This window comes from Thermoascus crustaceus (genome assembly GCF_041956765.1).
Source record: "Thermoascus crustaceus strain CBS 181.67 unplaced genomic scaffold VTN00scaffold_8, whole genome shotgun sequence".
Lineage (NCBI taxonomy): Eukaryota > Fungi > Ascomycota > Eurotiomycetes > Eurotiales > Thermoascaceae > Thermoascus > Thermoascus crustaceus.
Genome location: NW_027192534.1, coordinates 875,890 through 889,942, shown reverse-complemented (window position 1 = coordinate 889,942; position 14,053 = coordinate 875,890). Strand labels below are relative to the sequence as shown.

The window sequence follows — 14,053 nt, the reverse complement described above, 5'->3', positions numbered from 1 at the left end:
CTCCTTTCTCGCCACTCGCCCATCTCTCTTCCATCTCATCCTTCCTCTCCTTTCATCTCTCTCCTCCCATCGGGGCGTTCCTCTCCCGAGTTCCCCCCAGATCACGTTCCTGCTTACGAGTCCTGCCAACGCCACCCAACCTAGCCCGGTCTCGTGGACACTCTGTGGCGGTCCCTTGTGGTGCGAACATCCTCCTTTCTTTGAGTCCGGCCGTGGCCAGCGGACTACGTGTCTGGCGTCCGTTCCTTTCCAACGTTTCGACAGGGAATTCGACAACATCAGCATCCGATCCATCGATTTTTCCGCATCGTTATTGGCGTTTGGGGGGTTCTTGGCGCTTTGACCGGTCCAGGTCGGACGTGACGACTCGTTCTGGATACGGGACTTTTGGCTTGCTATCGATCCTCGTTGCCTTTGAACTAGCTTGAATCCCACGTCGCCATCGACAGTCCTTTTTACAAAAGAGACTCCACCTTGTCCGGCTTCTCCGTGTGCGTCTTAGGGACGCGACGGTAGAGTGCTGAATCCCGCAGCGCTTACGATGTTGGCATCCGTACCGCAGATGGAAACGCTAAGGCCACTATCGCGATCGACAGACACCTTGATGCGCCAGCCCTCCGCGGAAGACCTGGATGCCGCACAGCAATTAGTCTCCTCCGCACGAGGCGGACGGGAACATATGGTCGATTACCAGCGGGAAGGTAACGGGGCCAGGGACGACGATAGGGACGCTGTCAAGGGGCACGATCCCAGAGACGAGATGGACACGGTAGCAGATGGACGCCGCCAGGATCAGACAGATACCCCTCAGTCGAATGGGACGACAGGGGCGAAGCGGTCACCAAAGTCCCAAGGCAAGGATGCCTCATTTTTAGGACACTCATGCAGGTTGGTCACAGTTTGATTCACTACGGCTATAGGGCCCTGCATGGAATGGGCCCGGTGCGCACTGAACTAAATACTGACTGTTGTCGCTGTTAGTAACTGCGGAACTAAGAACACCCCGTTATGGCGACGGTCGCCCACCGGAGCAATGATCTGCAATGCCTGCGGTCTTTATCTCAAGGCCCGAAACGTCGCCCGTCCCACGAAACGTAATCGTCTGCAACCGATGCCTAGCCCAGGTGCCCCGCAGGGCGGGCAGCAACTACGCAAGAGTGCGTCTCCGACACCGCAACAGGGCGCTGGTACACAGGATTCGGCCTCCGGTGATGGCGGGTGCCAGGGCTCTATGGGGACATGCCCCGGTGGTGGGAATTGCAACGGCACTGGAGGTGCCGAGGGCTGCGATGGGTGCCCGGCCTTCAACAACCGCGTATACAAATCTATGCCTAGAAACGGTACTTCCAACCCTTCGTGGCTCCGGGGCGGCAGTCAGGACGGCGACAAGACGACCGGTTCGCAGGAGGGCGATGCTGCGCGGAATAATGCCTCGGCATCCGGTCAGGACGGTGGGAGCCTGTTGGTCGCGTGCCAAAATTGCGGGACGACTGTGACGCCGCTTTGGCGACGCGACGAGAATGGGCATCCCATCTGCAACGCCTGTGGTATGTCGAAACCTTAATGGCTCAATAATTGCTCAATGCTAAGAATCTACCGGGACGATTTACGATGCTAATATGGCACAGGTCTCTACTACAAACTGCATGGCTGCTATCGGCCCAGCACCATGAAAAAGACGATCATAAAGCGGCGAAAGCGTGTGGTTCCTGCGCTACGGGATCAGTCTCCGACAGCGGCGACGCAGTCATCGAATGGCTCGTCTGCATCGCCCGAAGCCTCTCCGGTTGGACCCGCACACAGCCAGGAGGACCAACGGAGGCATCTGAGCAGCGAGCATATGAATGATCACAGAGCGCCGTCGACAGGACGGATCTCACCTCGTGCCGCGCCGCACCCTTTCACTCTTGCACCACCGCCGATTGATTTCACCGGTTACGGTTCAACTTCGATATCGCTCCCGCATCACCCTCCCCCTCCAAGGCTACTGGAACCGGACAGGATGAGTGCGTCAAATCAGTCTTCCAACTCGCAGTTTCCCTCGCGTTCGAGCCCTCCGCGGCAGGGACCGTTGGCAGCTCCGTCCGGCAACCCGAAGAAGCGATCCATCGCGGACACAGCGTCCACAGACTCCGCTTCAATCCCCACGACGTTGGAGCCAGGGTCTAACCAACTTCCTCCCATCATGTCCTCTTCGAACCCCCCTCCGCCAGCTCGCTTGAGCTCTATCTCGTCTCTCCTGAACCATACCGACACGCCTGAGGATTCTCGCTTGGACCCTTCGCTGTCCGCTCATAATCGTCCACAGCAGCATCACCCCTCTTCGCAGCTGCAGCATCCGCCTCCGGGGCAGTTGCGGAACCTGACGGACCGTGAGAGCTACAAGGCGGAGCGCCGTGCTCAGCTGCAGCGCGAGGCGGAGGAGATGCGTGAAGCGCTGAGGGCGAAGGAACGGGAGCTAGCCGAGTTGGAACAGCAGTAAGGTTTTGGGTGCGATTTCTCACGTGGCCATGAAATGAAACATTACTGTCGTTTGCGTCGATTTTACGGATTCCCAGCGTGTTGAGATACCTGGTCAAAAAGTTCGATCATTATTCTTTTTGCTTTGTGTTAGTGGAAGCGTCAGGCATATTGCGCCTCTAATGGAACTGGGATGGGGGAGTGTGGCTAGTTATATAGGCATGGGACGGGTCTTTTCATTGTATTCCCAATGTCTATGGACAGGGCACGCTCTGCGTGTCTGGTTTGGCAGTCTTGAGGTCAGCAAGCGTGGAGTTGTAACGGATGTGTATGACTGAGAAATGAATCGATCCTCTCTTCGTGAAGCGTCCACTGGATACATCCCCGTAGGTTTGATAAATGGTACTAGGTATCTATCGAGCGAGGTCAGCACGATGTCATGATGACTGATCGTCGTCGGCCTGCAGCCGTCACCCCGCGCGCGGCACAGGGCATCTGTGTCTATACCACGACATGAACGCAACCATGCGGACCTTCCAGCTGAACTTCGTGGGCGATGTGATGCTGGGGCGGCTGGTCGACCAGCTGTTCCCGCAGCATGTCGACAACCCGGGCGAGGCGCGCATCGTCTCGTCCTTCCTGGGAACGTATCCGCAGCTGCGGCAGTATAACCACCGGACGCCCTGGGGCTCGACGCTGCCACTCTTCCACTCGGCGGACCTCAACCTGATCAACCTCGAGACGGCCGTGACGACGCAGAGCACGCTGTGGCCGCACAAGGCCTTCAACTACCGCATGCACCCGGCCAACGTGGCCGCCCTGCGCGAAGCGAACATCGACTATGCGACCCTGGCCAACAACCACACGCTGGACTTCGGCACCGACGGCCTCGTCGAGACCGTCTGGACCCTCCGCAACGCCCGCATCGCCTTCGCGGGGGCCGGCGAACGCACCGACGAAGCCACCCGCCCCGCCGTCCTCTCCCTCCCACGCACCCCGCGCCCTCCGCCCCGCGCCGACGGCGCCGAGGGACGGCGGGACCCGGGTGCCTTGGCGATCCACGTCTTCGCGGCCTCGGACCACCCGCGCGACTGGGCCGTCGTCCCGACCTTCCACCTCATCGACTACTCCCTCCAGTCCCGCTCGCGGCTCAAACAGCTCCTCACTTCCCCCGCGGCCCTGACGGCCCGCAACGACAACAACCGACCCCCCGCCCTCAAGGTCTTCTCCGTCCACTGGGGCCCCAACTACGCCTGGCACCCGGACCGCGCGATCCGCTCCCTGGCGCACTTCCTCATCGACGAGTGCGGCGTCGATCTCATCCACGGCCACTCCTCCCACCACGTCCAGGGCGTCGAGATCTACCGCGGTAAACTCATCATCTACGGCTGCGGCGACTTCATCGACGATTACGCCCTGGACGCCGAGTACCGGAACGATCTGGGCGCCGTGTGGCGCGTCCACGTCAAGGAGAAGGAACTCACGACTGAAAAAAAGGGTGAGAGGGAAGGGGGCCAGGAGACGCGGACGGTGCTGGGTGTGGAGAGGTTGGAGATTTTCCCCACGCGGATCGAGAAGTTTCAGGTGAATGTATTGCCCAGGGAGGATGTGGATCATGCGTGGGTGAAGGAGACGGTGACGAGGTTGAGTCGGGAGTTGGGGACCACGACGGTCAGGGAGGAGTTGGGGGAGCAGGGGCAGGTGGTTGTGGATGTGGGTGATGTTTGAAGAGGAGAGCCGGCCCCCAGTGGCATCGTATTCTCTCATCATGGGAATCGATCTTAACCAAAAATCATAAATTGCTGTGCTATTAGCAGCTCTAGGTAGCTATCTACCTATGTCATATAGTATCTATTCTGCCTGATTTAGGGTTTAAAAGAAGGGCCAATGGAAATCTGCATACTACATAGACATGCATACAGTGAACGGACATGTAGGTCCAGTTCATCTCTATCCACTAAACTAGTACTCTGCCGCCATTAATTAGGTGTACAGTATGCCGTCATCCTGACCGAGCAACGTTCAAAGTTGCCTCTGTTTCCATTTCTCCTCCCAAGGTCCTCTTCCTTCCCCAGTTGTAACCAGCATAGTATGTATATTGACTATATGGCTATTACCGTCATTATCACAACTGCTTATCGAACCGATACTAAAGAAGAGTAGCAAATACATACATACATACATACATACATACATACCTAGCTTACATGGAAAACGAACAAACTCAGCAACACCACCATCTCTGGCAGCAAATCTCCCCCCTCCTCCCCGCGCTGCTCTCCACCCAGCGCGCCTCCTGGGAGCAGGGCGTCACCGCGCAAGCTCTCCTGGAGCTCTACCTCGCCTTGCACTCGTCGTCTGCATCTCCATCATCATCATCAACGTCACAATCGAATCCGAATCTCCCGGATCCAGACTCAGGCGCAGCCCTAATCCCGGGTCCCACTACAACTACCACGACACAAGCTCCAGCACAGGCAGAAACGGATACTCTCCTACTATACATCTACAACCTCACACACGACGCCCTCGTCCGCGCCTCGTCCGACGGCCGGTTAGCGACGCGCATCAATGGCGAAGACGCCAGCGCGCTGGACCCCGCGTGCGTCGGGGAGGCTGTGCTGTTCGTGAGGGACATGTACATTTACTTCGACGGCTTGGACAATCTGGGATCAACGCCTGACGAAAGGAGCCGGTGGCAGACGGGGCCGGAGCGTATGGTGAGGTTTTTGGTGAGGGATGCGGTGAGGATTGCTGGGTCGGGTGCATCGTCGTCGTCGGCATCATCATCTACTATCGGTGATCATGAGGATGATAATAATATCGAAATTCCACCCTCAGGTACTACTAGCACAGAGACCGGGACAGGCGCAGGCGCAATCAGCCACCTCCTCCGCGCGCCCCAGCTCTGGTCCGACGGCGGGTACATGGGTCCGCCGTTCCTTGCCGCCGCGGCGGTGTCCCGCTCCCTGTCCCGCTCTTGCTTCGCGGGGACCACCAAGACCAAGGACGGCCACAACGACAATGCAGAGTGGATAGACGTGAATACTACCATCTCGCCCTCATCCCTCCTAACCGAGGCCTTCGACCAGATCCTGCTATACGCGCGGTACCTCCGTCGTCCCTGCACCGACCCCGGCAGCGGAACCGGATCGGGGTCCGGAGCGGAAGCGGCAGCGGCCCCGCAAAAGAAGATGCTACTGCTAGCCCACATCTACGACGGCACCCTCGGCACCTTCGCCCCTATCGATGTCCAGCACGGACAATACGGCCACGCGGCGTGGGGCGTCGGGATGGGGTGGTTCGTGAACGGGATCGTGCGGGTGATGCGCACCGTCGAGAGGGCACTGTGTACTACTGGTGTGCGGAGCAGCGACTCGCATGGCCACCTGCGATGGTTAGAACGGTGGTTAAAAGAAGACGACGACGACGACGATGACGACCGTGAAGGCGGAAAACATAGTAGTAGAATCGACCGAACCGCCTCCCTCCTCGTCGCCCTCCTCGACGGGATCCTACCCCACCAGCGTCCGCAGGACGGACTGTTCCACAACGTCGTCGACGACGGGGGTACGTCCGTCGAGACGAACCTTGCGCAGATGCTTGCCGCTGCGATTTTTCGGATCTGCACACTTTACTACGAGTATTATGATGATGATGATGATGATGATAGTAATGATCAAGATGGTAAGTTGCCAAGGCCAAGGCCCAGCGTGGTGGTCCGCGCCCTGCGCGGCGTTCTGGATCGGGACAAACTCTCCGCGTACGAGGCCGCCGCGGAGCGGATGTATGTGGCTGCCCGGGGGAAGAGGGACCGGTGGGGCCTGGTGCAGGGCGTCTGTGGGAGTCCGGGGTTTAGTGGGCCTGGGACGGCGACGGAGGGGCAGGCATGGGCGGTCTTGATGGAGGTTGCGAGGTGGGAGTGGTGTCGGATACGGAGGGTAGACACTACTACGTAGATATGAATGATTAAGTTGTTTTTCGTTGAAATGTCTGGAACAGTATGTACATCTGAAGAGGTAATTGCAAGTGTCTTTCGACTCCATAGACGGTCCTTCAAAAATATCTTCCCGTCATAACAGTATATATTAAGCCAGTTTTGACATGAACCTGGCCTGACATCAAAAAAAAAGTAAGAGAAATGAGGCACCGCTTTGCCCCCGTCCGTCGCTGGTAATAACACATAATGAAATATGTACAGAGAATGGAAGCCCTGAAGAAAGCCTGGAGCCTGATGAAGCCCCATAAAAAAAGAAGAAGAAAGGAAACGTGACGTATGGTCGTAGGCAGTTAAAAAGTATAGTAAAAAGCGTGTAAAAAGAGCGTCAGGGATCCAAAACCAGTCTTCGCTCGCTGATCGTGTCGCCCGATTTCGTCTCCTGGGCCACTTCCGTGGTCACCTCGATGCCGCTCATGGTGCTGCGGCTGTGGTTCTCTCCGGGTTGGATATTGATCGAGTACATGTCGTAGTCTCTGTTCACGCTGATCATCGTCCCTCTGTTGGTGGTCCGGTGCGTTCGGGTGCCCTCGATGTGGCCTTCGGTCTTTCGCCCGTAGCTGTGGTGGTAGCTGTTGGTCGAGATGAAATGAGGGAATATGCGGGCGATGAGAGGGCGCATATACGGCAGACAGGCGCACATGATTCCGACGTTGATCTCGGCAGCCGTCCAGAATGCCGCACCCACGTTGTCGTCTGATTGGAGCAATTGTCAGCAGCTTGATTCAATGTCAGAACTTTCCCGAGACTTACAAGAAGTATCCGTGCTTACAGCGACTTCCTTCAAACTAGCAAGACGGAGGATACTGGTCAGACAAACCCTAAGCGACAGCAGCGTCAGTTTCCGTCGCTATCATCATCATCATCATCAGAAAACTTACACTGCACCCACGGCGAAGACAGCCATGATGGCTATCTTCTGCTTCTTCGGAAGCTGGAGGTGGGAAAGAACGGGCATCGGCAGAATCAATATAGTGAGATCGGTGACCATGTTCACGGATGCGTTGAAGAACCATAGAGCTTCGAAGTTCAGGCAGTAGCCCGGAGTCTCCGGCTCCCAGAACTTCTGCACGGGAATGCAGTTCAGGAACGCGGACAACGAAGCCCAGACCGTGTAGGTGGCGACAACACCCAACACCACGTAGCAGGCGATGCGCAGACCGCGATTCGGGAACACTCGCAGGAGGTTGAAGAGGATGGAGGACTTGGTGCAGCCTAGACTCATATTATAGAAAGGAATGGCAAGCCAGAGCATCTGTAGGGAGGAAAGGGGTCAGTCTGGCAAGCACGACGATCACCAACATCGGCAGAACTCACCTTCAGCTGATACTCCAAAGTCTCCTCTGGCACTTCGCTGTTGTGTTTCCCGAGCCCATTCTGAACCTCTGGAAAGATGTCAGGGATCTATCAAAACCTCGGTGCCGACGGAAAGACTTGAGTGGAGAGGACTTACGGGCAATAACAAAGCCCATGTAGGTGATGGAGAGCGTCTGGGAAACCATGTCAATCTCCTACTCCAGTGATGCTGCCGAATAGCTCTACTCACCAGAGACCCGAGGATCATCCAATCCTCCCGGCCGGTCAATTTCACCAGTCCAACTCTTGTAAAGAACCGCAATCCAACCATAAAGGCCCCAAGGGACGTAAGGACGACTGTGACGACCAGGGCTCGCTTTCCTCGCTCCGCCAACCCCAAGGATGCCTCCCCTCGCGGGAAGATGTCGTATACCGGACCGTCCATCGCGTCTCTTCTGGCCAAGATCCTTCTTTCCTTCTTTATTAGGATGGCAAAGGGTCAGGGCGGATCATTGAGCAGACTTGGCCGGGTGAGTCGGACAAGGAAGTCTCTGCTTCTCCAGAGTCCAGGTCGAGGATCCCACAGCGGCGGAGCAGAAGGCATTTGTCGAGACCCGGGACATAAATACTGGATATGCACGTGGAAGGGGAGAGGGCCGCGGGGGATGCATTTGTGAGCAGCAGGGCCAAAGTTTGATAGTATTCAATAGCGTACCAAAAATGTAAAGACTCGTTCGACACGAGACAGGAACGCAGCCAACCGCCGGGTCTTGTGGACGATTAGGCTCGCTCGGTCCCACGGGCTGCCGATCTGCACGGAGGGGTAAGGCTCTTAAAGTTTAGGCAGAGTACGTAGGCCGAGCCCCTAAGGCGTCGTGTGCGCGGCCACGGTGGGCCTGCTCGGATTTCGCTGCGAACGTCATAGGTGGTGTTCCGCTGGAACCGAAGGTGTCATCGATGAGGTACCATGGAAAGCAGGACAATAGTACTTCATTGTTTACTTGCTCTGTATCCTCGTGTACCGTCCTGAGACTTTAGGTTGACGAGGATGAGGAAAAAAAAAAAAAACGTTGCTCGGTCAGGCAGGTCTCCGCCGGCAATTGCGAGATCTCTTCCCAACCGGCATACCGGATATCATTTGCAGGGACGCTCTCTCTCCGCTGACAATCACAATGTTTGCGCTCATGATCAGTGGCAAAGCCAAGGGCCCATCGTCATGTGGCAGACTGCAGACCGCAACAAAGGGTGCGCACGAGCCACGAGGGGGATTCTTCGCAGACAGACGAATTGGCCATAAATCTAAGCCCTGGTCCCTGAGATTTGTGAAGAGATCAAAAGGTGGCCCATCGAGGTGAACGGTCCAGGCGCCGGCGTCTTAATCACATCTCGTGCGATCCTGGCGTCCCTCGTGGTGTGATCGACCGGCCGGCCGCGTAGCGCGACTAATCAGGTTGGTTATTGAACTTACCCCTGCCTATCGCCAAGTTTCTTCTTAAGCGAGGAAGATCGCCGCTGTCCATGCGCGATCCCACTTGTCGCCTAGCAGAAAGCTTTATCGGCCTCAAACAGGAGGAGAGGGATCGGCGGTAATAATCATCTATCGCACTAGTTCACACGTTCTTTATCCGAATTCGTCGGTAGTCAATGAGCCGCCGAACTCTTGGTAGGCTGCCAAAAGCTCGGCCCCGCCGCTCCTTATGAGGCACATACGTGAGACCCTGATTTGAGCCCTAGGTCTTCAGCTCGATACCGCAGTAACCGCACGGCAGCTACCGCCGCTCCGTGACTTCCAGGGTCTGCCGGTATGTTTGTTTAAATCCCGGTCGTCGAGGTTGGTCCCCGATTCTTCATTCAATGGGCGGTGCACTCTTCCTTCCAACACGCTGTAACCGGTCGAGCACGAGTTAAGATCGGATACAGCGTATCAGGAGCACCAGCTGCACCCGTGCAGAGCCTGCAACGCCCCTGCAGGCTGCAGCGTATTATTCTTAGCAACATGTGCACAGTACACCGTACATAAGTCTGCACGTTGTGTTGGCTGCAAAATCTGCGTGAATAATTCTTCGCATCGTGTGGGCTCACGCAAATGATGACTCGCCACAGCTTCGGCCGACAGTGGAGAGCATGCAGGCTCGGGTGCGGGGACGGCGCGGCCTAGACCCCGCTCCTGATTCTTACAAATGTCAAAAACGCCTTCTCTGCAACGGAGAATTATCCCGCTTCGGCAACATGCAAAGCGCCCAACAGCCGCGCTGATGATTCTGCACGTTTGACAGCATACCTATCTGAGTAGCGATCCGACTTCGATTACTTAAACGGACGTTGCTGTGCTTCTTTGGGAAGGTTGAGCCTCCTTCGAGGCGGCTTACACCTGGATACGACCTAGACAGTCTCGGGGACCAGACCTGAACGGCATCTGTTTTACTTTTAAGGAGACCAGCTTCCCCCCAGAAGCTGGGGAGAGAGGATCAGAGGAGTCAGGGGATAAGTCACCGGTGGCGTTTTAAGCATAATTTGGAGAAATACGAGCAATAGTGCAGATCAATCCCCGGTGGAATTTATCTCCGTCCCCATGATGAAATCAGTCAGCCAAGAGATCATATGTCTCGAGATCCCCCGTGAATCTCAATCCATTGAATTGAGGTTTCAGATATCATCATATCTAGCCGATCTGATAGACAGAGATTCGAACCATCCCTCTGGGGTTGCAAATGCCGAGTCTATTGGTTTTGGGAACGAGTCCAGGTCCAAGAGTGCCGAAAAGGGACCAGGGCCGCTAGAGCTGGATCGGGCCTAGACCAGCTCTGCCCCTGTCGTCACATGGTCCGATGTCAGCCGCTGCCCTGTGCTTCCACCTTATTTGTCATGCTCATTTGGAGTTGAGATGCTAGCCTTGTATATGTTTCACTCCCTGTCCCACATGGCATAGACCGAGTCCTCCGTACATCCTCCGTATATCCATTCTCTCTCTCTCCATTTACGTCATTTTGACACCCTGTCCACAGACTGACCTTTCAACATGCATGCATTGTCTCTCTAACCCACACAAATCTCTCTATATATACTCCTGCTAGACATCATAGATCTTAAGACAACCCCCCACCGGTGGAATCAACTCCAGAAGCTTGCTAGGTACATGCCCTACAAAACTATATGCCAGCAGTCACCCTGCACTGCACTCAGTGCTCATGCTCCATCTCCACATCTACCTTTCTGTCATAATGAACTCTTCTGGCGCTATTCTCTGTCCTTCCACTCTAACCGAGTTACCCAAAACAACAGAACGATCTTGATCGATTGATCAGTGTGCAAATCTCTTCAAGTGTCTCCTATCCATTTAGGGATTTATCATACCCTTGTCTTCACTGTTCAAGCCAAGACAGACAACAGAAACAGGACAATAACGATTTTAACTCCCTACAAGCCTTTTCTGACCGAGCAGTCAGTCAATTGCACTCCAGGCAACAACTCACCAGAAGACGGAAAAATACTCGCGCGATGATAATAACAAATTCCTCAAGAGTAAAATAAGAGTCCCAGCCTCAGCCTTACTCTCAGCTTCAAGCCTCAAGTGCCATTCCCCAGCGCTGCCAATGTTTCGCCCTGTCCGAATCCGACTCGGACCGGACGGCACATGCGTCAAGCTCAACAGCCTTACTACCATCTGCACATGCATTCTGTACATTACAGCCACTTGGCTCATCCCCAGCTCTAGCATGCTTAGCTACCTACCTGCTATACCTATTCTGGTCCCCACAGCAGCCACCTTTAGTGTCGTGCTGTCAGGTACGGCTCTTCTTGCATGACCCAAGCAACGCCAACTCCACCTGGAGGAACTGGATACCATTGCCAGCAAACACAATGAGTTAGCGCCCTACAGACAAAACGCAAAAGAGGGGGGCCATGACCATGTCCCACATTCAGAGCCATTCAAAAGTAGCTAGTACTTTTTTTTTCCAAGTTCTCCTGCCTCCACACAGCACTCTAAACCAACTTACCTAACTAAGTCACCGTACTAGTAACCAGCAACTATTTGCCTAGTTGATAGAATTAGGCAGGTCTCTAACCTAAGTAGCTACCTACCTTAGTTAGGTAGGTGATGTACTGTGACGGTACATGGGGCATCTACCCAACTGCCGAGGGCCACCCGCCCGCCTGCCTGCCCAGTGCCCGCCATGGCTTGGACCCTGACCTGACCCGTGACCCAAACATATCCCATCACGGTTCCAACCACAACTTACCTTACGGAGTACCTACAAAACCACAGACTACATACATACATACATCCATACACTAGTTACTGCTGTATCGAATCTTTTTTTTGTCTCCCCTCCCCTCCTCTGCTCTACATATTGACTTGGCCAAATTGCTGTTCTAAAACCATGTTATGATAGGTCACAGACCTTAGGTAGATACCTAGATAAAAGTCCAGTCCAGATCAACAATATAATATAGCAAGTGGCGCAAGTCTAGGTTTCTTGGATAGGGGGAAGAGTGCCGAAAGATATGATTTAGATTCAGCAGTGTAGTGTATTCTTCGAAAGCGATTCCCGGATCAGATTGGGTCGGTCAGTCAGCCTGATGAGATCCCACCCCCCCCCCCCCCCCCACCGGCGAGGTGAGGTGAGATCGTCGCTGTGTTCATGACATGACAAAAAGCGAGGGGTAGTATAATCAATTCACATTGTCTATCTTTATGCATGTACATTCACATCTTCACATCTTCACATCTTCACATTTTTTTTCACATCCTGAGATGAGATAAGGATATGGTTGTGTTGGACATACACAAGGTTATATAAAATCTGTCGTTGCTGATCTTGTGTGATGTGACTGGATGTGATGATCTTCGCCCATAATCCCATCCCTCAGTCAGGATCAGGATTCCTTGTGTTGGGGGGGCACTTGGCTCTACTGTACAGTACGGCCCTGCCATAGCGCCATGGGTTGCATTGCATTGCATTTGCCTAAGCGCTTACTTATGTGCCTCGAAAATAGCCCGGTATAGAGATGCTGTTTATATATTCTCAGAAATGGAAGATGATAAAAATAAATAAGTAAAAGAGGGTATCATAGATTAGCTATTCAGAGGGGAAGAAGCTTAAGCAGACTTGCCATCCAAACCACCTATACAGAATAAGCTTGCTATTCGTCATAGGTATTCAAAAAGTTTACATTGATTATCGTGTTTTTGGAAGTTCACTTTGAGCCCTCATATCCTGTGTTCGACACATATTCTGCTTCTAAGACGGGAGAATGCCTATTGTGTTTTGTCTACATTCGTTTTCGGCCTCCGCGAGACCCGGGTACTTTCCCAAGATCAAGTGATCTGTCCGACAACAACAATCCTACGCATCGCAGGGACAGGAAGCTTGGTAGAGGAAGCTCCGTAGCAGAACGTTGACTTTTTCCGTACGTGATGATGGCATCACAGATGTACCGCTAATGCTTTCCGTAAAAAAACGACATCGCTCATAAATCACATTCGGTGCTGGACGAGTACAAACATAGGAAACCCCATGTTCGTCCACAAAACAGAAACACCATTTGTACTAAAAAAAGAACTATACCACAGAGATATGCACCTGGCACTCTTGTCATGCTCATGCCCATAATCTTCACTCATAAACGAGATGTACGTCGCGCCATCGCTATGTCATGAAACATTGCATGCATGAACTTTTCGTTGCTCTTCACACCCCAGCCCCCCGAATAAAAGCGAAAAAAAAGAAGACTCCGATGAACTCCTCTCCCAGATGTATCCAGTCATCTCATGCGTGTATCGGTGATGTACTGCGCCAGATGGGCTGTGCGGTCGATAAAAGCCGGAAATATGTGCAAAGGCATGAACCAAGCCGACCCAATAAAGCTGGGTGGAAAAGAAAGATGCCGATTCAAAACAACAAGCCCGAATGCGCCGAAAATGCTGGCTAGTCATGACGCTGAAATCATAATATGTCACATAGCTGCGACCGACCGAGCAAGTCCGCCTGAATAACACCAGGACTCGATGGTGTTCAACGAAGTTGGGACGAAAGCCGAGATAAAATCTCCGAACGATGAACGTAGACAGCCAGACAGAGGTGAGTAACGGTGTAAATGCTCGGAAACATGTTGACATCGAGGAGATCAAACATCGCTGTAAACGCGTGTCAAAAGGATCTCGACTAGGGGACTCGACGCCGATTGCGTGTGAATCAAGGAGAGCAGAAGACAGTACTCGTCGCACTGCGAGGTCGCTTTTCAGAGCCGTAACAAGAACGAAGACTCGAATGGAATATATGACAGGTTCGAGTATTA

The 14,053-nt window shown here is 54.0% G+C and overlaps 4 protein-coding genes across 4 annotated transcripts; 3 read left to right on the top strand and 1 right to left on the bottom strand.

Moving 5' to 3' along the window:
* Window positions 1-541: 541 nt before the first annotated feature.
* Window positions 542-2,482, top strand: VTN00DRAFT_9892 (uncharacterized protein; the record flags this gene model as incomplete). Its single annotated transcript, XM_069436897.1, has 3 exons — window positions 542-888; window positions 982-1,547; window positions 1,629-2,482. The coding sequence occupies 3 exons, from the start codon at window positions 542-544 to the stop codon at window positions 2,480-2,482; spliced, it is 1,767 nt and encodes a 588-aa protein (XP_069284491.1).
* A 503-nt stretch (window positions 2,483-2,985) lies between these two features.
* VTN00DRAFT_9891 (uncharacterized protein) lies at window positions 2,986-4,188 on the top strand (the record flags this gene model as incomplete). The annotated part of the gene is made up of 1 exon (XM_069436896.1): window positions 2,986-4,188. The coding sequence occupies one exon, from the start codon at window positions 2,986-2,988 to the stop codon at window positions 4,186-4,188; it is 1,203 nt and encodes a 400-aa protein (XP_069284490.1).
* A 479-nt stretch (window positions 4,189-4,667) lies between these two features.
* Window positions 4,668-6,419, top strand: VTN00DRAFT_9890 (uncharacterized protein; the record flags this gene model as incomplete). The annotated part of the gene is made up of 1 exon (XM_069436895.1): window positions 4,668-6,419. One exon carries the CDS (start codon window positions 4,668-4,670, stop codon window positions 6,417-6,419), a length of 1,752 nt encoding a protein of 583 aa, XP_069284489.1.
* A 366-nt stretch (window positions 6,420-6,785) lies between these two features.
* On the bottom strand, window positions 6,786-8,198 carry VTN00DRAFT_9889 (uncharacterized protein; the record flags this gene model as incomplete). The annotated part of the gene is made up of 6 exons (XM_069436893.1): window positions 6,786-7,153; window positions 7,211-7,278; window positions 7,339-7,712; window positions 7,775-7,842; window positions 7,911-7,947; window positions 8,004-8,198. 6 exons carry the CDS (start codon window positions 8,196-8,198, stop codon window positions 6,786-6,788), a joined length of 1,110 nt encoding a protein of 369 aa, XP_069284488.1.
* Between the last annotated feature and the right edge of the window lie 5,855 nt (window positions 8,199-14,053).